Source organism: Melopsittacus undulatus, chromosome 2, assembly GCF_012275295.1.
Source record: "Melopsittacus undulatus isolate bMelUnd1 chromosome 2, bMelUnd1.mat.Z, whole genome shotgun sequence".
NCBI lineage: Eukaryota > Metazoa > Chordata > Aves > Psittaciformes > Psittaculidae > Melopsittacus > Melopsittacus undulatus.
Genome location: NC_047528.1, coordinates 83,636,215 through 83,659,612, shown reverse-complemented (window position 1 = coordinate 83,659,612; position 23,398 = coordinate 83,636,215). Strand labels below are relative to the sequence as shown.

Below are 23,398 nucleotides of genomic sequence, written 5' to 3'. Positions count from 1 at the left end.
CCCTGATATCTGTTGGAGGGATAGTACGGCCCGGCACAAGCAATCCAGGAAATTCTTTGATTGTGTAGAAGACAACTTCCTCCTGCAAGATAGAGGAGCCAACAAGGAGAGGTGCTGTGCTTGACCTCATGCTCACCAACAGGGAAGGGCTCATTGGAAATGTGATGCTTCACGGCAGCCTTGGAGTTCGAGATCCTCAGGACAGTGAGAAGAACTTGCAGCAAGCTCACTGCCCTGGACTTCAAAAGAGCAGACTTTGGTCTCTTCAGGAACCTGCTTAGTAAGGTTCCATGGGATATAGCCCTAGAGAGCAAGGGGGCCAAGACTCTTGGTTAATATTCAAGGATCACCTACTGCAAGCTCAGGAGTGTTGCATCCCAACTAGAAGGAATTGCAGCAGGAGGGCCAGGAGACCTCCACAGATGGATAAGGAGCTGCTGAGGAAACTTAGAGGGAAAAAAAAGCTTATAAAAGGTGGAAGCAAGGACAGACGGCCTGGGAAGAATATAGGGATGTTGTCTGGGAAGCTAGGGACCAGGTTAGGAAAGCTAAGGCCCAGTTAAAATTAAACTTGGCTAAGGATGTTGATAACAGGAAGGGATTCTGTAGGTACATTATGAATAAAAGACAGACTAGGGACAGCATGGGCCCCCTCTGGAAGCCATCAGGAGAACTGGCTATGCTGGATTTGGAGAAGGCTGAGGTTCTTAAAGACTACTTTGCCTCAGACTTCACTGGCAAATGCTCTGGCCACACCACCCAAGTCCTGGAAGGCAGATGCAGGGATTGTGAGAATGAAGACCATAGGCTCACTGTAGGAGAGGATCTGATTTGTAACCATCTTAAGAACCTGAATGTACACAAGTCCATGTGACCTGATGAAATCCATCTGCAGGTCCTGAAGGAACTGGAGAATGAAGTTGCTGAGCCACTATCACCAAAAGGAGCATAACCAGCAGGTCAAAGGAGGTGATCCTACCCCTCTACTCTGCTCTCTTGAGACCTCACTTGAAGTATTGTGTGCAGTTCTGGTGTCCTCAACATAAAAAGGACATGGAACTGATGGAACCAGTCTAAAGGAGGGCCACGAGGATGATCAGGGGACTGGAGCACCTCCTGTGTGAAGACAAGCTGAGAAAGTTGGGGCTGTTCAGCGTGGAGAAGAGAAGGCTGCGTGGAGACCTCCTAGCAGCCTTGCAGCATCTGAAGGGGGACTATAAGGATGCTAGAGAGAGACTCTTCATTAGGAAATGTAGTGATAGGACAAGGGGTAATGGATTAAAACTTAAACAGGGGAAGTTTAGATTGGATAGAAAGAGAGAGTTCTTTCCTGTGAGGGTGGTGAGGTACTGGAATGGACTGCCCAGGGAAGTTGTGAATGTGGTGGTGTTCAAGGCCAGGTTGGATAAAGCCTTGGGTGAGATGGTTTAGTGTGAGATGTCCCTGCCCATGGCAAGGGGGTTGGAGTTAGGTGATCTTAAGGTCCTTTCCAACCTTAACTATTCTATGATTCTAAAATATTTGCAGTGTTTGTGTGGTTTTAAAAGTAAAATTATTATCGCCAAACTTTCAGGATGAGAGTTTCATGTGGTTTGCTGTAACAGCGAATCCTGTATTTTCACGTATTCTGAGGTACTCTTTACTATCAAAACCAGCTAGTACTTTATATAGCTCCTTGAGTCATATGTTAGTCCCAAGACGCTGTTTTCATTTTCAGAAAACTATATATAGAAGTCAAACATTACATTACAGAACTCCATATTTCTAAATAAAACTGATCTTAAGAATTGTATGCTCCTTTAACATGTCTGAGCTGTTGAAATTATATCTCCATTCATTTGAAGTGATGTGTTTAAATGCATATTCTCTTCTGAAGTAGGAACTGTTTGGATTAAATAAATCAAAGACAGTATAAATCTCACCAAGGAGATAAAAAGATTTAGAATGCTATTCAATGAGATGGAAAATGTTTGTTTTCTGTGTTTCCAATAATGTATTACTATTGCTTTCTGTGTAAAGAAAATACATCACAAGGAAAGAAATTCTTGTCTTTTCTGGTACCAAGTCCTGTCTTCCGTAAATCCCCAGATGCGTGTGATATGTCAGATCAGCCAAGGTTTTTATATATAATGTGCATACTCCACAACAGAGAGCTTAAATGACGCTGATTTTAGTATGTCATTATGATGCCTTTCTGATTTTTTTTTTAAGTAGCATTCTATTGATCACTAAAAAATTAAGTTTATCTGGAGTATATTTAATTCTGAGAATGTAAACAAGCTTACACTTAAAATCTTTGTGTTGTTTGTTAAAATAGCTTTTTTGAAAGTGATATAATTTCTATGAGCTGCTCTTTCTGACATACCAGTGACATACAGGAGATAAATAGGAGCTTCTATATTCTTCATTATTATGTGGTACAAATTGGAAATGCTTCATTTCAAATGAACCATGCTATTTGCCTGCACTTTTTTCAGTGAGAAGAGAAGCAACTGTTGGTGAGGGCAGAGGGAGTATCTCTGCCTAATGACTTGCTCATGTGTTGCCAGATGTTGTCTGTTTACAGCAGCTGTAATGTTGGCACAATAAGCACAGTTCAATAAAATTCAGCTTTAATGCAAAAGAAAGATTAATTTTCTAACAGATGTCTTAAACAGAATATTTTACTCCAACGGAAACATTAAACACACAAACATGGGCCATAAAAGTGAATGTTATTTCTTACTGCATTTCTGAAATTAGGTTCTGGATTAAATACAATAGTTTGCTTGTTGATCTCTAAGCACACATATTTAAACAAGTTGTCTTGCCCATGTAACTAGTCATGGGGCCTATGACAAGAGAGTCAAATGACACACACCTGACAAAATGACAGATATCATGAACTTTAGAAAGAGTGTATTAACTCTTCAAAGGTTTTCTGCCTCCACAATTTTTTGAAAAATCAGATACTGATGTATTGGACCTGTTGCAATCTGTTGCAAAATAGCCATTGGCTTCAATAAGGCTCACTTGTTTATTCTTTTGTCAGCCATCTTCTATTGGAAAGCAGAATAACGAAGCACAAAAGTATTTTACTTCTTTGCTTTTTCTTCCCCATTGAATGTAGTTTCTGACAGTTTGCCTCCTGCACACTACAAAGAGACAATGAACACTATACTTGTGTGGATCCAGCAGTCAGAAACTAAACTCTCCATGCCTCAGGTTGCAGTTGCTGAATATGAAATCATGGAGCAGAGACTCAGGGACCTCAAGGTGAGTGGTCATGCTGTGGGAACAAATATTTCAGATAAAAAGTTTGGAAGAACAGAACCCTTAGTTGTTATGAGTCTGCTGAAGCTTGTGGGCCTTGAGTGAATTATACCCATTCAGATTTTAGACAAGGGCTTGAGGAGACAGTGGATGCTCACATTGATCCTTAAAGAATTGAAAATGTTCCTCATTATTGAAACCAATTTTCTAACATATAAAACATGTTAAGCAAAAGCCTTTATTTGTCCCCATGATATATAAAATATATTTTGATGATAGCTCTGGTAGTTAAGTATAGATTTAGCTCATTTCATTTTCCAGTGCTGACATGGAAACAATTGTGATTTGTAAACTGCAGCACAGGCTTTGTTAGATTTCCTGTCAGATTTACAAGCAGACACAAACGTGGAACAAGTTTGTCAGTGAGTACAACCTTCTCTGCATTTCAATGCTGGATATTGTTCCACTATTGGATGGACAAGCAGCATGTGGTTTGATGCAACTCTAAATGCATATTCAGAAATAAAAAGTAGGATGTAGAAAAAAGTTAGATGCACCAAATTGGGAAAATAATTGCCAAAGTTTTGAGAAGTTATTGAAAACTTTAAGTCACAGAAGCAAGTCTAAGTTTATTCTTTCTCTCCACGTACTTTCTGAGTCTTTTGAGCATGTAATCATTAATGGCATAGTAAATTCCTGTATCAAATTATTGAAGTGTACGTGGATCACCTCTATTAACAAATATAAACATCTCTGGTTATATTCTCATTTCAACTAAAAAATCTACTTTCGAGTTTCTGTGAGAAAAGCAATTCTAAATTGCTCAATAAAATACATCATTGGATATTTTAGCAAAGGTGACATACATTTTTGGTTTTTGGTCCTTTCTTCAGCACTTTCACATATGTTTGTAAAACAAAGAGAATCGCTGGACACATGAATTGGGATACCATTTTTTTCTTATCCATAGGCTCTACAAAGTTCTCTGCAAGAGCAGCAAAAGGGCTTGAACTATCTCAGCACAACTGTGGAAGACATGTCCAGGAAAGCCCCTGCAGAAGTCAGCCAAAGATATCGATCAGAGATTGAGGTGGTCCTTGGCCGTTGGAAGAAATTATCAGCGCAGCTGGTGGAACATTGCCAAAAACTTGAGGAGCTTATGACCAAACTCCAGCGATTCCAGGTTAACCAAACTTTTTCAGCTTCAGCTACTACGTGTCAGCTTGTGGCTGTGGAACTAGCACAGAATGCATTTATACACCTGCAGAAAATAATACCAAAGTGAAATACCAGAACAGTACATAAAATGTATTAAAATGTTTGGTTGATTTTGGTGGATCCAAGATTATACTTTGAACTCTGATTTTATGCCTATTTCTGCCCGTGTTGTTTCAATAGCAAAACTTAACCTTGATTTCAGTGAAATTGCAACTAATATTCCTCTACTTAGTTTTTAAATGTAGCTGAAGTAGTTTTTCATGCCGCTGAAGTAGCTCTAACCATACTGACTCTAATGGACTAATTTGCATAATTAAGTAATATGGTAGTATCTCAGCAGAGTTGCCAGAAAGCAGAAGCATACATGAGTTACACAGTTGTGTGAATTTAGAATGATATTTAGAACGACAGCATTTTACTCTTACGCTGTTTCTGTCATTGTGAAGATCTTCTATTTATACCTATTTGTAAATCACATCTACTAGCATTACATGGGATGTCTATGACCTAGATGTTATCAGATTTAAAAATAAGTCAATTTTTAACATAATCCTGGTCTATTTCTATATAATTTCAAGGGCGTGTTTCAAATAAGTCAGATCAACTAGTCACAAAACCAGAAAGTATTTTTATGTTTTTATATGCTTTTCTCTCCTTGCCCCCATAAAAATGAACACTTGCATACTCATGGAAGATATTGTAAAGAAAATTCTGAAGGTTGTGGTTCTGCAGCTTTACTCAAAGCTGTGTTCTCACAGTGTGTTTCTTCTCAATGTTGTCTCTCTGCGTTCCTTCTATTCACATCAAATATTTCTGTCCTTGGCTTTGGTTTGCTGGTAGTGGGACATGGTACATGACTAGCTCCATGTTTGTAAATTATAATTCAGTAGCATGTGAACTGTAATAGATATTTTCAGCTTAACTCGATAGTTGTCTGGTTAGGAATAAACTTTCTGACAAGGTATTCTTACACTTCTGCTTTTGCAGAGGAAAAAGCTTTTTAGAGATGAAAAAGGTACTTACTATCATGCTATTCTTCATCAGTTAAGTAGAATGGTCAAAAAAAGGAGGAAACATTTATAATTTATATACTGAAGTGCCACATTGCTCTAAATTGTAACTTTGGCTCCATCAGAGCTACCTCTCTGATGTTTGAAACCAGCCATGACATAAAGTTTAATGGTATTATGGGATCATCATGGCCAGCAGCCCGGTACCCCAGCTGCTCCCACATGCCCTTTCCTTAGATGGACAGAGGGAGAAAATAGGATGGAATAGCTCTTGGACTGAGATAAAGATAGGGAGATCACTTACCAGGTACCATCATGCACAAAACAGACACAGCTTGAGGAAAATTAAAATAGATTTGGATAGTAAGAAATAAAGATAAAAATAAAAATAAACCTCTCCCTCTTTTTCCTAGTCTGCACTCCATTGCTTTGCTCTTTTTTACTCTCTCACCAAGGGTGCAGGGGGATAGGGAATTGGAGCTGTGTCAGACCATAACAGCTCCTCTCTGCTGCTTCTTCCTTCTCATTCTTTTCCCCTCTTCCAGCATGAGTTGTCCCACAGGCTGTAGTCTTTTGGGAAATATTTGTTTCTTTGTGGGATCCTACATCGCCTGCAGCTTCCTTTAGGGTGCATCCACCTGCTCCAGTGTGAGATCCTCCATGGGCTGCAGGTGGATATCTGCTCCACTATGGACCCCCATGGACTGCAGGGGGGGCAGCCTGCCTCACTATGGTCTGCACCACATTTCTGCTCCAGAAACTTCTCCCTCATTTTTCACTGACCTTGGTGTCTGCAGGGCTGTTTCTTACTTCTCTCCTTCTCTTCCTGTCTGGTATTTATGCCTTTTCTTAACTATATTATCACAGAGTTGTCATTGGCTGACCATAGAACGAGCTGCATCCTGTGATGTGTACCTTGGAGGTAGCTGGAACTGGCTGTGTCCAGCATAGGGTAGCACCTGCTCTCTTCTCAGAGGCCACCCCTGCTACCAAAACCTTGCCACATAAACCCCATATAAACAGGAAAATTGGAAATCTGTTTTATCAATAGTTTTATGAAATATTTGCAATTGCACGAAATAGAGCAGTACAATTTGCTTGAGAAAGTCAATCTTTTGTCTTTTTTTCCCCTGAAATTTCAGAATAGAGGTTTAGAGGTTCATTCACTGCTCTTGAAAGGAAAAAGTCCTGAACATCATGACCATGCTCTGCAGAACATGTATTTTAAAGCTGCGAGCTATTGTTGCATACAAATCCTAGACTTTATATTTACTTTTAAAGTCACTATAGTACACAGTTAATATAAAAGTATTCCTTTTCAACTCCTTGAATAACTTATTTTCCAAATTATTGCTTTAGCTGTTGTAGTTTATGGAATGTGTCAACATGGTGTACAATGATATCAGCGTCAATAAATAAAATGCATTTGCAGTCTGATTCAAAATGCAGGTCATATATTCAGTCTTCATTGGTAGCTGGAGACCGATGTCTTTTAAGTGAATCCCATGAGATCTATATTTTGCAGCATTAATGAATTATACTTAATGTATTCTTATAAAGGTATTAAAGTTTCATAACGAAATATGATTCTGAACTATTTTTACTGAATGATAATGGAATGCACCATAGACATTCAACAGTGTTTTGGTGATTGAAAATCTGAAGTATACTGATAATTTCTGTATGATTATTTGTATTAATTCGGTTGAATGTCCGGGGTAACCTGTTGTTATATGAAGCACACTAGGAAAATGTTCCCTTTTGTTGTCTGTCTCTAGTAGTTGATAAGGCATTTCTGTACACATTTTAGGGCACAGTTTATATTCTAATGAAATGTCCTTTTAAGTGCTTTAATTCAACTTTGTATTCAGCATATAATATCACTATGTACCTTGCTGTTGATGGAAACAGTTTGGTGAACAAATACTTTACAATTTGCCTTTAAAAATTTTGCCCCTTATAATTTTAACATGTATATGTCAATCTTTATCTAAAGTGAAATTTTAAGGTAATTTAAAATAACCTTTTTAAAATCTCATTTTATTTTTCAAGGTATTAGGTTATTTATACAAGCGTTCAAGGCCAGGCTGGACAGAGCCTTGTGTGACTTAATTTAGGTTGAGGCACCCCTGCCCACGGCAGGGCAGTTGGAAGCAGATGATCTTAAGATCATTTCCAACCCTAAATATCCTTTGGTTCTGTGTTGCTGGAACTGGTAATGTTCCCTCTTTTCAAACATTTGATGTTCAGCTTGCTTTATTAATTGAAGGGTTAGTTAAAGACTAGAAAGCAAATAATTGATTACAAATATTCTAGTGGTAGAAACAGCAACTGAGAGTGTCTGAAGTGGCTTATTGAGTCATATGATTTTAGTTTCTGTAGTGAGTCTGTTTCAGGTATTGGGTTGGTTTGGTTTTTTTTTGTTTTGTTTTGTTTTTTAGAGTAGTAAGGGAGTTTTTCTGTTTTGTGTTCTGGTAGAGAAATAGGCAATAGAACATTCAACTGCCAAAAGAAGTCTAAAATTCAAATTGAAGCTGTGAAGGATTTGATAGGTAAGCCTGAATTATCTGCCATGCACGAGTACTCTGAAGCCATACAAGGAACCAATGAACACATGTGCAGCATCTAAACACAAATGATATCTGGAAGGCATAATCTTGACATCCAGAAAGTTGCTCACCTATAGTCACATTAAACTTGGGCAGAAATGATCAGAGTGTAGACTAAAGAGTCGATGACAATCCCAGGTAAAATTGGTTTTGCTTGTTTGCTGTGTTTGTGTTTTTCAGACCGTTCAATAATCTAGAAATTACATTGCAGTGAGTTTTAGTCATAGTGCCAGGATGAATTACACCATTTCCAGTCAGGTTCTGTGCGATGCAATAAAATGTCTTTTTAATAAACAGAATGACACTAAAACACTGAAGAAGTGGATGGCTGAAGTAGATGTTTTTCTGAAAGAAGAGTGGCCTGCCCTTGGTGATTCAGAAGCCCTGGAAAAACAACTTGAGCAATGTACAGTGAGTATTACCTGCCTGCTTGGCAATTATTCTTCTGAGTTTAGCCTCCTCAGATGTTACACAACTAATTGCTGTTCCTGAAAATAAATTCATGTTGTAATGGTATTGTCTTCTGCAATGTATTTAAACCTCCTGCATTTCCTGGGTTCAAAGTAAAATTATGCTAAAAAATGGGAAACTTCAGTACAGAAAGGAGACATTGAGTGACCCTATCATTATGGTCCCTCCATTGAGTGACCATAGTGGAGCAAAACATCAGTAGTACTTGCAGCAAGTCTGTAGCCATTTAAGATAACTGTTTATTTACTTTGTTGAGTTTACAAACATTGCATGTTTATTTGTTGTAAATTGAATAATCTGTGCCAGAGCATCTCTTTCTGTATCTATTATTCACACATGATTTACAAGCTTTTCTAACTATACTGGAAGAACTTGCAGGTATTGTGAGTTATATATATTTTTTTTCCACCAAACTTAGAAGTTCTAGGATTTTTCCCCAGCAGAATTTTGAAGAATTATGAAGTATTGATAATTCCTTCATGGGTTTGCAACTTCTTATGCTTGTCCCAGCAGAGTGTATAAATGCAGCGAATCCTGTAATCCATGATAGTCCCTGTCTCTATGTTCAGTGGAATTTACAAGTTCTGAAAATGATGTAGCAGAACATGTAAAGATGATGAAACAAGCATATTGATCTTGCAAAGCTATGAGCTTCTCAGGCTTCCTCTCTTACCGCTTACCTAAATAAAACAAATAATAAATTATATAGAGCAATTCTTACTTTTACCGAATAGTAAGCTACATGTAACTCCTTTAGAATCTGTCACCTGCATTTATGAAGGGTTTGCATAAATATTAGCCGTTACGGTCAAATATATAATAAAGCCATAAAAGTCTTGATCATGTTTTATGTGTTTACACTTAGAGCCTTTTCCACTGTATAGAAGCCCAGGTAACATCTGAAGCACTGAAGAAGGCCTTAGGAAACAGAATTTGAAGTGGCAATATAGAATTACCTCAAGGTTTAAATAATAATCAACCAAAAATAAAATTCTAATAACTAGAAAGAACCCAGGAATATTACCATTCAGATTATTTTAAGGAAGTTATCAGATGAATTACCAACCCAAGGGTAATGCTGGCATAAAGCATAAAGTTAATAAAATGGCTTCACTAATAATTTTCCACCATTATGATGGGATGCTCTTTCTCAAATGTGAATAAAAGAGCGAGGCATTGTAAAAATTATAATATATGTAATATAACATTATTTGTGTGTGTGTGTAAGTAGCATATATATAATATTTGAAACTTGCATATTTTGCAAATGAACTCTTACCTTATATACCGTAGCTTACCACATTACAGCTTTCATTTCTTTTTTATTTATTTTCATATTTAAGTTTGTTAATTACACTAGTTTGAAGGGAGATCTGGACAAAAGAAATGGCAGGATCTCACATAGACACATTTTTATAGGGGTAGCATACCTGAAATTTTTTGTGAATGCTGCTTGCCTAATCTTCTGCTATTCCTTTAGGCTTTAGTAAATGATATCCAGACAATTCAGCCCAGTTTGAACAGTGTTAATGAGGTTGGGAAGAAAATGAAGAGTGAAGCGGAGCCAGAATTTGCTTCCAGAATAGAGAAAGAACTAAAGGATCTCAATGTTCAATGGGAACACATTTGCCAACAGGTATCAAGTCTCCCTTTGTGACTAGTTAATTTTAAGTTAATAATTAAGTTTCTCATTAGCAGAATTTTGTTTTCAATGCATTTCTGGTAGATATGAAAACTGAAATTAGATATGTTTGGTTCACATTAATAATTTTTTTTAAAACTTTATTTAGCATCTAGCAATACATGTAAAGTGTATTTATTTATATTATAATACAATATCTTACTGGTTTTATAACAGTTATATACTAATATCTTAGGTAGTAACAGTAATTTACGGCTCCTGCAAAACTAGCTTTCTGAAACTGATATTGTGACACCTCCAAAAAAAATCTATTTCTGTATTTAGTGTTACATTTTCCTCTGCATCATTGTACTCTTGTGTCGTTACTCTAGAATTCACTAACTTGGAATTAATAGTATGTGCACATATGTATGCGTGTGTGTGCATTAGTCTTCAGTGGTCACATGAATTTGTAAGAATGTGGCATAACAGGAAAATATAGTTCTTTTATTTTAATTAAAGACATTCTTAATAAATAATTTTACAGATTAAGGAAGTTAGAAATTACTGTTGTTTCATCGGTGGTGTTTGGATTCTTATTCTTTATGACAGTTCAAAATTTTACCTTTTTCTAATCACTCATTCTTTTGTCTACCTTTTTAATGTATGGTTGCATAACAGTGAAACTATTACCTTTCTGAGTGGTCTAATGTTTTCTAAAATTATTATTATTCACTTCACATGTGAAAAATATCCTCTGTATATTTTTCTGATATATACCAAAAAAGCTGATCTTTGAAATCTGTAAGACATTTATTTGATCCAGTCCTCTAGTCTTTTCCCACCAACTAATATGGAGGTTTTAAATGCTTATTTTGATAACATTAATAAGTTAGATACCTTTGCACTTCTCTCAGAGAAATTTCAAATAATCATACAATTATAAAACCTTAAAATGGTTTGTGTTGGAAAAGACCTTAAGGATCGCCTAGTTCCAACCCCCTGCCATAGGCAGGGATGCCTAACAGTAGACCAGGTTGCTCAAAGCCCCATCCAGCCTATCCTCTAGCAAGTTACATTCAAACTGGTTAGAAGGTCAGATGACTTCATAGCTCTGGTTTTATCCTTGGATGCACTTTCAGTGTCTCTTGTGATTATTCTTTTTACATCTTTGAGAAATCCTTGGATGATGTTTTTTTTACAGATTTTTTTTTTCTAATGAACATATGAGGCAGAACCATTAAAAACTCATTCTGCAAAGAAATAATTTGCTAAAAAATTATATATATACACATGTGTAATACTTTCTTCATTACCTATTATTAATACCCATCTAATTATGTGTTAACATCTGTCTAATTACAGCAATATTGTTACTATAGGATTTAATTTGGTTCTTTTCAGGCTAAAGTATTGTCAAGTTTATACAGTACCCTTGATTTAAGTACCATATAATCTTTTCTTTCTTAAAGGCCTATGATAAGAAGGCAGCTTTAAAAGGTGGTTTGGATAAAACCGTGAGTCTCAGAAAAGATTTGTCAGAGATGCATGAATGGATAACACAAGCTGAGGAAGAATATCTGGAGAGAGATTTTGACTATAAAACACCTGATGAATTACAGAATGCTCTTGAGGAACTGAAGGTAAAAAGATGAACTAAAACTGAAATTTATACATTACAACTCCCATATGGACCTCTGGTGAATATTCTGTACTTCCATCTGGAATAAAGATATGTACAAACTGAGACACCTCAACCTATACAGATAATCAGATCATCTGTCATGCATCACTGCAACTGCTTCTGATGATCCTTTCCCTGAAAGCTTGCAGCCTGTTACATAGCAGGCAATGTCTAACCAGAATTCTGTGTTCATCCTGCAACCCATTTCTCCCCAGAGCTAGTAAGAACAACCTATTAAACTTTCCCTGACAGTGAAAGTGTGATCCCAATTATTCTGGTTCATGGACTTCCTCAGACCCAGAGAGAAAAAAGGTTGCTGAGAACAAGGTTTTGGTTTAGTTTTGGGGGCAGGAAGTTCTCAAATTCCTGTGAAGACTAGTACATACTGATGACACTGTGTATACCATCACTGTTTCCAGTAGTGATATGACTCCAATCATAGACACTTTCCCACTGTAAGCACTCATACAAAACAATACTAAGTATAACAATGCTATATCTTATTAATGAGACAGCATAACAAGAGGGAGAGTATCAAAAGTTGGAGTAAGAAAGGTGGGAATTGGATTCATCAGTTGTTGTGGTTACATAGACTAAACCAGGGAAAAGGTGGCAGGTGGGTTGTTCCAGATCCGTTATGTGGGATTTGTTATTTGCCACTCATTTGTGGTTCTCTGTGTCTCTCAGATCTTTATATTTCCTATGCCTGTTCTTTGTTAAACTTTTCTGCATAGGGTCTAATGCAGAAAGTGCAGTTTAGGAGGATGTTTCCTTTTTATTTTGTCCTGTCTTCATATTAGCTTACTGTTCATTGGGGTGAATAATAGAGCTGGTTTTTCTCTCTGTAAAGTGAAAGAATGAAATCAACATCAGTGTTCTCATAAAAGTATGAAATGAACACTGGAGAAACAGTGTTTGGAGAACACTGTTTGGAGATGGAGAATGATGATTTGGAATGGAGAACACTGGAGAAAAATTGTTTTCTCCATTTGTCTTTAAATGCAGGTTAATGACAGTGTCATAGAGAGGAAAATCATTCAGAAGTATTTTCCTTTTTTTCCTGTTTTACTGCTTGTGATGGTACCTTTAAAACTGGGTACATGAATTTGTAACATAAAAAAAAAAAAACACAAAAACCCCAAAGTTTTTGGATTGCATTCAAGGTTATGTCAGAAAGCCTGAGAATTAAATGGTTCTTCATTTTTTGTTTCTTGGGTTTTTTTGTTATTGTTGTGGGGTTGATTGGGTATTTTTTCCTTTCAGCAGAATCCTGAGGGAATTCTAACAGTTGCTAGAAATAAGTGTCCTTCTTAAGCCAGGACTATTTTTTTTTTTTTCCAGAGAGCAAAGGAGGAAGCCATGCAGAAAGAAGTGAAAGTGAAGCTTATTACTGATTCTGTGAATAATTTTATAGCAAAGGCTCCACCTGCAGCTCATGAGGCTTTAAAAAAGGAGCTTGATGTTCTAATTACCAGCTACCAGCGACTCTGCAGCAGACTGAATGGAAAGTGCAAAACTTTGGAGGTTGGATATCTTGTCAATCATATTTATAGCCTTTCTAACTGAAAAAGTAAGGTAGAGACCAAAGATGTATTATCATATGAGATCATGAGTAGCTCAGGCTGTCCTTGCTTTATGAACCATATACAAAATACCACATTGTATGAGTTATATACAACATGTTTTTTGAGAATCATGTATGCTAGAGAAGAAAAGCCTTAGACATGGCTCTTAGGTGGGAGATGTTAATAGCTGCTCAGGGTTCTTACCCGTTTAGAGATTAAGCCAAGCTTCTGCCTTCTCTAGCAACCCTGTGACATCATCACCAGTTCCTATAGGTTTTTTCTTCCGTTGGCTGAGGCATTTGGTTGAATGGCTTGAAGCTGGTGATCTTATCTCAGCATAGGAACAGAATCTGATCTGCTGGCGATCTGAATATCTCATGTGTTTTGAGTTGATGCTGCCATTTTGGCCAACTCCGTTACAGATTCTTGCCATAGGAGTATTTGCATTTTATACAGTGGTTACAGTGAATTAGGTGTTATTTTTTATTGTGAACGAATTTGCAATAGCTAACTTCATGCAGGACATTTATATACCTGCGTAAAATTTATCTCCTCTAAATTTCACTGTAAAAATTGTGTAGTCTAAGCTGGTAAACTGTATTTCTTCTAATCATTGATGGTGTTTGTTAATATCTCTCTATAACCTCCTTCTAAACCAGATGCTTACATCTGGTAGAAACAAAGTTAGATGAGATGAACTCTGGGAAACTATCTACAAACAGCCTGATGCATCTCCATAAAATTATTTTAACTTGTACAAACAAAAACTGTAACAATGAAAAGATAGTTTATAGAGAGTTTAAATGTTTTGCTTGTGTATAAAGTGTTGGGTTTAGCTGCTTATGTAAGTATGTTCAGGCACTGTAAAAATAAAATATTAGACAATAATAAGAGAATAAGAGCATAATTTCATTTTGCAACATTGTTTAGTATTCTAGTACTTAAGGGGTCTATAAATTGCACTAAATGTGGTTCAGAATTAATTTCCATAGAGATTTCAGTGAGAGTTCTTGAGAGCTGTGTTTTTAGATATTTTATGAACCTGTAATTAATATACAGAATATATAAGCAACCTAACTACATCTTGTAATAAAGGCATAAACTTCTAACATGAGTGTTTAAAAATTCTGATAACTTGCATACTTATATATTGCAAGAAAATTTTACAGAAAATGTGGAAAATACATGAGACGGAAAATTCAAATTGTATTTTGCAGTAGTGCTTACTTTTTCATGATATGTTCTGTGGGTTTTTTCTGTTTAATGAACATGTTTTTGGTGTATATTATATTTATTTGAAACATATAAATACTGAAAAGAAAATCAACCATGTAGCACCACAGCCATCAGGTATCAACCATGTTGTTTTGGGGATGAAGCATGCAATATTTTCAATAGTTTCATGAGTGAAAGCTGAAAGATTTTCAATCTTGATAAACTTTTTTATCTCCATTAGGAGGTATGGGCATGTTGGCGTGAATTATTGTCATATTTGGATGCAGAAAATAAATGGTTGAATGAGGTTGAACTGAAACTCAAGGCAACTGAAAATATCCAGGGAGGTGCAGAAGAGATTTCTGAGTCTCTAGATGTAAGTGTGATGTTAATAATCTCAAACCACCTGTACTGATAAATTCTAAATCACATTGCGTTCAACACAAACTGTGAATCAACATTACATGTAAGCAAGATGCAGAATATTTAGGAAGTCCTATGTTCTCAGTTAATTCAACAAATAAGTTTGTATTCAAATAAAAATATAAATTTGTATTCAAATCTATGGAAGTGGAACAGGGTAATTAAATGATTGTGCCTGATGTCATAGACAATTTTTGGTAACAGTAAAATACATGTTATTACAAACATGGCATCACCTAGGACAGCCAAAAAATGTTGGAAGAATTCAGAGGCAGCAAACTAGCACTGCAACTCTGTTTATTATTCCGTAATTTTTATTCATGGAACTTAATTTTTATTAATTTCAAACATGTAGAAATTAAGTTAAAACTATTAGTGGATCAAATACAAAATATAACAAAGATAATGCATTCTTCTTGTTGAATGTAATCCATTCAGATGCTCAAACAATTTTTTTATTGTCAAATACACAAATAGTTCCATTGAACTTATTGAGCATAGTCCACACTTTTAAAATCAAAGACTCAATTTATTTTATGAAAAATATTTGTTTGCAGTAATAAGTGCTACAGAACATTGACTGCCAAGACATGGGACATAGATATTTTTATTTTTCTCTCTACTTTTACTGTGTATGAAGTTTGAAGTTTCTTACTTAAATTATTAAGGTGAATTGTGATTCCTCTGTAGAACCTAATTTGCAGAAAGATAAACAAGCTATGTTTTTGATCTTTTTCCAGTCTTTGGAACGTTTAATGAGACATCCAGAAGACAACCGCAATCAAATTCGGGAATTGGCTCAGACTTTAACTGATGGTGGAATCTTGGATGAATTGATCAATGAGAAACTTGAGAAGTTTAATACTCGATGGGAAGAAATTCAGCAGGAGGTATATTTAATAGTTGACCTGTCCTCCCATTAAACAGCTGACAGCCTAGCAAACTAAAAAATTTATTTTGTAGTTATAGTTCCTAAACAATACACAAAGACTTATTTTAAGTGTTTTTTTCCCCAATATCTACTATAAATCTACCATAAGGTGAAAGAAGGTAGTAGGACAAAATTAGGAAAAATTGGAAAAAAATAGAGATAATAGGAAAAAATTCTTTACTGTGAGAGTGACAAGGCACTGACACAGGATGTCCAGAGAAACTTTGGCTGTCCTGTCCCTGGAAGTCTTCAAGGCCAGGTTGAATTAGGCTTTGAGCAACCTGGTTTAGTACATGTTCAGGAGGGCTGAAACTAGATGATTTTTAAGGTCTCTCCAAATCGAAACCATTCTGTAATTTTAAAAAGTGGACATTTTGCATGGGTGTGGTGGACTAACTCCAGTATGTAGTAAAGTACTGCATAGCTAGTTTCTCAATTCTGGTGGAGAGATGGGGGAGAGAACTGGCAAGGCTAAAGTCAGAAAACTCATGGATTGAGATAAAGACAATTTAATAAGTTAAAGAGAAAAAGGTAAAAAGCAAGTGATGCTTTCAATCACTCACCACCAGGAGATCAATACCGTGCCGGTCCCTGAGTAATGGCAATTTTGGAAGAGCTTTCCTCCACACACCTTTTATTACTGATCATGACTCTGTGTGGTACAGAATATCTCTTTGGTCAGTTCATGTCAGCTGTCCTGACTGTGTCTTCCCAGCTCTCTGGGAGGTGCAGAGTGAAAAGAGTATGCCTTGGTACTGTGTAAGCACTGCTCAGCAATAACTGAAAGTGTGAATACACAGAGGCCTTCTAGTGTGTAAAAACAGGATTTTCAAATATTCTGAGTAATGGTTAAATACAATAATACACATTAAATCAATATTCATGCCAGCTGCAGAGGTTAAATATAGAAAGTACAACATGAAGATGTTTGTGAAATTCTGGAGACAATTTGGATAATTATATAAGCAAAATATATTTTAAATTTATTCATTGCTTTCCAATTTAGTTTAAGTATAGGAAAAAAACAACACGAGATAAGGGTGGAGCCCCTTACCTTCTTTGAAAGTTTGATGTGATAGTTAGTAGTCAAAGGTGAGATCTCTGTATGAATAGAAGAGCTGTAAAGAAACTACTTCAATCACAAGTGACTCAGTCACCCTGCTTCTATATTTTCCACAACAAAATGTTTTATTAATTTTTCCACTGAAGTCTCACACACTTTGTTTTTTGTAGATTCCTGACACTGAATTTTCTGTGCTGTTTGTATAGCCCTGTTGAAATCCAAACAGCATACACTTTCCTTGCATAAAAATACACTGCAGGTGCATAACACTATTCAGCTGGTGTTCAAGGTCACTTCTACTTCAGACAAATAGGCTGTCCTAATGTGGTTAATTTATTTATTTTTACTTGAATAATTGTGCAGGTAATTACCAAGACAATAAGCTCATGTGGACAGAAACTGATATGTGAAATATTTATTCATTACTAATAGAGCAACCTGTCCAAACCACTGCCATGTGAATGATGTTGCAAGACAATGCAGCATTGCTACCTAGGCAGAGATTCATTTTTAAAGCCAGACAATGGCTTTATGTTTGTATACCTTATCTTCTTTAGTTAACAAAGACTGAGTGTGTCTAGTTTGCCTTTGAGCATCTGGGGCTGATCGATAAGCAACATATACCCTATCTTTACTTTTCAAGGACTGATTCACTTACAACCCTATATATCGGATCTAAAAAACTGTTGCCTGAGGAACTTCAATGTATTATTGCAGGTGTCTATCATCCTCTGTAATGCTGAAAGTGATTTACATCCTGTCCAAGCAAACTTCAGAAATGTGTTCAGATATTCTTGAGGCTGTGCTTGCAATGAACTGTAAAAAAACATTATTTTTCAGATGAGTTTTACACAAAATTCAATTATTATTACTGGGGACTGTCTCTTAATTTATTTTAGGACTCCCCTCAAGATTACCCTTTGTTTCTTTCAAAGAGTACACATTCATCATTTGACACATTTTTTGTTTATTCTCCTCTCAAGAGGAGAAAGAAGTCTTCATGTCCCATCTCCATGTGATTACTTTGAAAACTGCTAAGAGGACTGCTTTTATATATTCTGAAGCATTATCTGTCTGCAGACATACTCTAAAGAGATAAATCAGGCCTCCTTGGTATAGTTTCCAGGTTTGGAATACAGTTGATCAAAGACTAATATTGCTTTATGGTGAAAGGTCAAATATTTGTAGCCACTTATTTAAAAAAAAAACACCGTGAAATATTACTAGAATTCATACAAGAATTAGTTCCAGCTTGGAGGGTGTTAAAATTTCCAAAATGCATGCTTTGAATGTTAGAAAATATGCTTTTAGCTTAGCCTAAAGACTAATCCACTCTGGTTCCAAACAAGAAGCAGAGATTAACACAATAACAATTTGATGCAAATCATAAAGTGGTGATGTAATATATCTCAGGCACAACTGTTATAACACCAAGAACTGGGTGAAATTCTAAAGTAATTTAAACAAGTTAAGAAGCAATTTTAAAGCTTCCTAACTTTTTACTTTTCAACTTTACCCCACGGTAGTAATATTTCTCTATAGAGAGTATAACTGAGCCAAAAAAAAAAGTCTAACCTATTTCTTTCTTAACAGACCCCTTTCCATGAGCTGTAACTTAATGAATTTTCTTCTACATTTGAAATAAATATACTGTGTAGTAAAAGCACTATAATTGTCAATAGCTTTTGTTCTTATTCTGTAGTACAACAGCCAAGTACCACCTTAACAACAAAAGAGTTTGGTTTTCACCACAAAACTCTAATGAAAATCTTACTAACTGTACATGTGACAAATGTCATTAAATACATTAAATGCACTATTTAAGGAAAAAGTGGTAATGTCTATAAATATAGCTTTATAGCATTCAACATCAAAGAACGAACTAGTCATAAGCAACTGTTCGAGCTTTCCTGATATTTGATTGCCTCTCAGTGCATCCTTTTATTTAATAAGGCATTTTATATGGATAATATGCAACATTGCCACTTATCATCGATCTTCGTTAAATTGTTAACAGATTTCTGCAATATCCATATCACAAAAAAATAAATGTAGTGCTTAATGATAAAAAACAACTAAAAAAATTTATAAAAACCTGCAGAGACTTTAATAAAAAAAAATCAGATTGTAAACATTTTTTTCTTTTTCATTCTGATGTCTAACAGGAGGTTTTTTGTTTGTTGTTATTGTCCTTGACAGCTGTCAACATTTCACTGGCTCAGAAATAAACAGTTGGTTATTTTCCTGAGATTTTCTATTTAGCCATTAACTGTCAGACGCTTCCCTTTAGAGACCAAACCCTTCAGCTTTATCAGCTATGCTCTGATAGCAAAGCTAGAGCTTCCTGTTATGTCCTCAGACCCATTTATATATATGCTGCTATGTTAAACCATTTATTTCTTCCACAAAGAAACAGAAAGAACATCCTTCAGAGAAAAAAAAAGAGGTGAAAGAGGAGATCAAAAAGAAACAAAAAACAAAAAAAAATCCTGAACTCATAAATTAAAATATTTTTGTATTATAAAAGTTTTCAGCTTTCACATGTCTTAAAAATATGCATATATAGATTTTCACCATGCACATCTGTATATCTTTCAGGGACAAATTTGAAACTTGGGTTCACAGGTGTGTGTGTAGTATGTGTGCCCCTTTTTGTAAAGTCCTACAGTGCTTATCTCCATCAATAGCTCTCTTTTCTCATTAAATAGAGGAAGAAGCCTCCATATTGTGTCATTCCCTTTAGTTGAATCAATAATTTATTCTGCAATGCCAGTGACAGTGCCAGGGACCTACTTAATACACAGGATTATGATTTTGAGTCAGCTCTTTTGTATTGGAGAAATATTTTACATTACATAAGTGTATTGTACCTTTTATAAGATTATTGTGAAGACTTTTTTTTGTTACATTTGTTGTGTGAATTGAACAGGGTCAGCTAGAGGCATGACTTTAGGTGAGCATGCAGGATGGGGTCTGTTCCCAGTGTGATACAGACAAAAAAAATAAGCGACATGCATTTATATCTGAGAAAATCATCACAACAGTGAAGGAGCCATTTCCCAGCATTTGGCTCTTTGGGTCTGCTTTCACTGCCCGAATAATTCCTCTGTTCTACCACCATATTCACATCTCGGTCTGATACCAACAGATTGTCTAAACTGTTCACAGTTTTCGGAAAAGATGTACTTTCACCTCACTTGGAAGATACAAAATGTTGCACAGGTTCTCAGACTGTAATCAAATTCTCTCTGAGGACACTGAAACAGCAATGATTTGTCTGTGTGTGTGTACATGTTGACACTGTGAGTGCATAAAAGTATTATAAGCATGCATATATATTTATCTGACTTTTCATTTACTTCAAATCCAGCCCTAAAAATTAAGTCGCTCATGCAAGGATTTCTTGTAATTTTTTTTTATCTGCTTTAATATTTGATCAGTGGGTTTGGGAATGGTTTAATTTTTCCACTTGCATTCTAAGATGTTTAATATAATTTCTGCTGATAACTAATTCATTGTGTGCATGCAATCTTCTCCTGAGGTTGCAGCAAATTTATCTCAAGCAAGTGCCTAGCTGTAAATAGTAGTTAATGTGGGTTAGCCTTTAACAGAGGTTCAAAATGTCAGGTATTGCTATAAAAAGTAGTTTTTCAGAAGGACATACACCAGTTTGTGTCCAACGCTCCAAAAAGTGTAGGCATGTATTTTAATGACTAATAAGAATGGAACTTCCTCAGTGTCTTATTTTAAATTGTGAGGTCTTCTGAACATTGGGAAACTGCAGCCCTCAATATGAATGTATTATACACTTAGGTTAGTCTACTAGTTATCCAAAGAGATTGGTAAAGGCTTCCTGGAGAATGCCCTTATGTGTGGGCTCTAAAACAATACTTACCATTTCTAATCTAATGTATCTTTCAATCCACTGTACAGTGATGCAAATGGAAAGGTAGGGAGTGACTGTATCTTACCCAGTCTTACAAATTAATGGTAAGGTGCCCTAAGGTAAATGGAAGCTGTGGTTTTTAACCCTGCTGCTTTGAACATACTGAGAACATTCTAATATAAAATCTCAAATCAGGTGAAGGTAAAAGTCATTTAAGTCACAAGCCTTAGTACTGTACTGCAAAGTTACCCTGTTTTAATAGTTCATTTGGTAGGGTAATAATACCTTAGTGGATGAGGTGCTTCCATTAACACTGACAGCATGTGTCTGTAAAGCTGCTCAGTTCCACAAAAGATTTCTGGCAGTAATTCAAGATTATCTGATCAGCTGTTTTGAAATAGCACAAAGCAGCTTACATACACGAATATAGGTACATACTGGTTGGTTTCCTATCCTTTAACTAAGTCCAAGAGCTCGTAAGAATGCTCACAAGAAATAATCTTTTTCGTTGTCAAATGTGGAGCTCTGTAAGAATCTGAGCTCTATGAAAAAGGTAGATATATCAAATGTTCTCACTGAACTGCTGAGAGATATTTTTGTTCAAGGCAAGAGTTTTGTAATAGGTATGAAATCAAATTAAAGTATAGCTGCTTACCAAAGAGAAAAAGTGTGATTTGACTTGAAAAATGACAGGACACTCAGCAATGCTATTTCAAGGGTGCTTGCTTTCTCCCTCCTCCTTTGATTCATGTCAGAGAAAGTTACTTTATTCTGTGGTCAGCAGTATGGCTGGGCTTGTACAGACAAAAACTGTATTGCATATGAGATTGTTGGTAATTATTTTGTGCTTTGTATAAAGCAGAATCTCTGATGTACTCTAATTAAAATATGTGTCCACAAGTGGTTACAATGATAGGTGGAAGAAAGTGCCAGGTTATTTATTACCTGGTGAATATCATATTAAACTGTTACAAATAATAAGTTATGACAAGTGCTTAGATATATCTGTGTTTCAAGGACAACTTAGAAGAAGAATTTATTGTTCTGATTTGGTAAACCATGAAGTGAGCCCCTTTGAAGGGAAAGCATCCTTCTCAGAAAAACGAGCTGTGTAAAAGGTGGTAGTAGGATATCTACTGTGGCACTGGTAGTGGAGCAGAAGAGAGAAATTCCTAGATAAAAGAGACTACCGTTAGAGTGATAATAGATTGTGCAAGTCCACAGACAAGGCAAGACAAGGATCCATCTCCCTCTCTTTTATATTTTTTTTCCCACAGACTAGGCATTGCTTCTGTTCCAGACAGCTATTAATACTTCATATAAGAGAGCTCCTTCTCAAGAGAGTCTTTATCCCTTTCACTTACTGGATTGTCTCAGATGGGATTGTGATGACAGTAACCCTATTCTCAGTAAACAAAATCTCTTGAATTATATAAGATCAGGCCATGCCTCAGAATGAAGGACTGCACTATCAGGATGGTTTTATTATGCAGCTTTGCCATCTTTCACTTTGTATAGAAATCCTCAATGCACGCATTTGTTTTCAGGGTCCTATAGTTTTTACAACTTTTCTGTGCAATCTGGGGTTTTGTTTGGTTCTTACTGAAAAAAAACTGAATGGGTGGAAAAAAGATACGCAACTTATCATACAAAAAGGTGGATGAGCACAAGTCAGGAGTACTATTTTGGATTCTTATCTTTTTTTTTTTTTTGGGGGGGGGAAAGTGGTTAAAATATATTATATACATTATGACTGTGAATATTGATAACATAGTCATTGTTTTTAGGCTGTGAGAAGACAAAAGAGTCTTGAACAGAGTATTCAATCTGCCCAGGAGACTGACAAAACTCTACGCTTAATCCAAGAGTCACTTGCTGTTATTGACAAACAGCTAACAGCCTACACTGCAGACAGAGTTGATGCAGCACAGGTCCCTCAGGAAGCACAGGTAAGTTATGTACAGGTTGAATATGATGTATTCATGTTCTTACTGGTTTTCGCAATCAACCCAAGAGTGTTTGATTGTCCCTCAGCATCATATTAATAATTGGGATTTACAATATGATCAGTATGAAAGTGCAAGTAAATTTTAGGTAGGATTACTTTTAGATGTTTAAGCTAATCTTCCAGTCAAGTCATATTTTCTTTCTGATTTATGTTATATAATTGTCCAGAACTTGTAAAGAGCTATAAATGCCATGGAAGACTAATTTTAAAATTACAAAGATAAATAATATGAACCTTTAAAATTCAGTTTCCATCCTAAAAAGAAGAAACTGATCATCTACACTACTCTTAGATGGCTCTTTTACAAAGTTGATTATGTGGCCTAGGGATTGTTACTAAATACTTCGTTGAAACAAAGACAATGCTGTTAATTATTTCATTAGGTGCATATAAATGTTCTTATATTTCAGTTTTTACAGCTCACATAAGTTTAGCAGAAACA

At 35.8% G+C, this 23,398-nt stretch overlaps 1 protein-coding gene across 4 annotated transcripts in view; it reads left to right on the top strand.

Moving 5' to 3' along the window:
* The window catches only part of DMD (dystrophin), a 1,017,291-nt gene that overhangs the window by 340,285 nt on the left and 653,608 nt on the right, over positions 1-23,398 (top strand). For 3 of the 4 annotated variants that reach the window (XM_034074486.1, XM_034074485.1, XM_034074487.1), the window contains 9 exons: positions 3,110-3,255; positions 4,223-4,435; positions 8,387-8,500; positions 10,041-10,196; positions 11,654-11,824; positions 13,207-13,389; positions 14,887-15,021; positions 15,809-15,958; positions 22,736-22,897. In XM_034074486.1, the coding sequence (XP_033930377.1) occupies positions 3,110-3,255; positions 4,223-4,435; positions 8,387-8,500; positions 10,041-10,196; positions 11,654-11,824; positions 13,207-13,389; positions 14,887-15,021; positions 15,809-15,958; positions 22,736-22,897 (1,430 nt within the window). Of the gene's footprint in view, positions 1-3,109; positions 3,256-4,222; positions 4,436-8,386; positions 8,501-10,040; positions 10,197-11,653; positions 11,825-13,206; positions 13,390-14,886; positions 15,022-15,808; positions 15,959-22,735; positions 22,898-23,398 lie in introns of those variants that run through there. The other variant, XM_034074488.1, reaches the window with a different exon arrangement.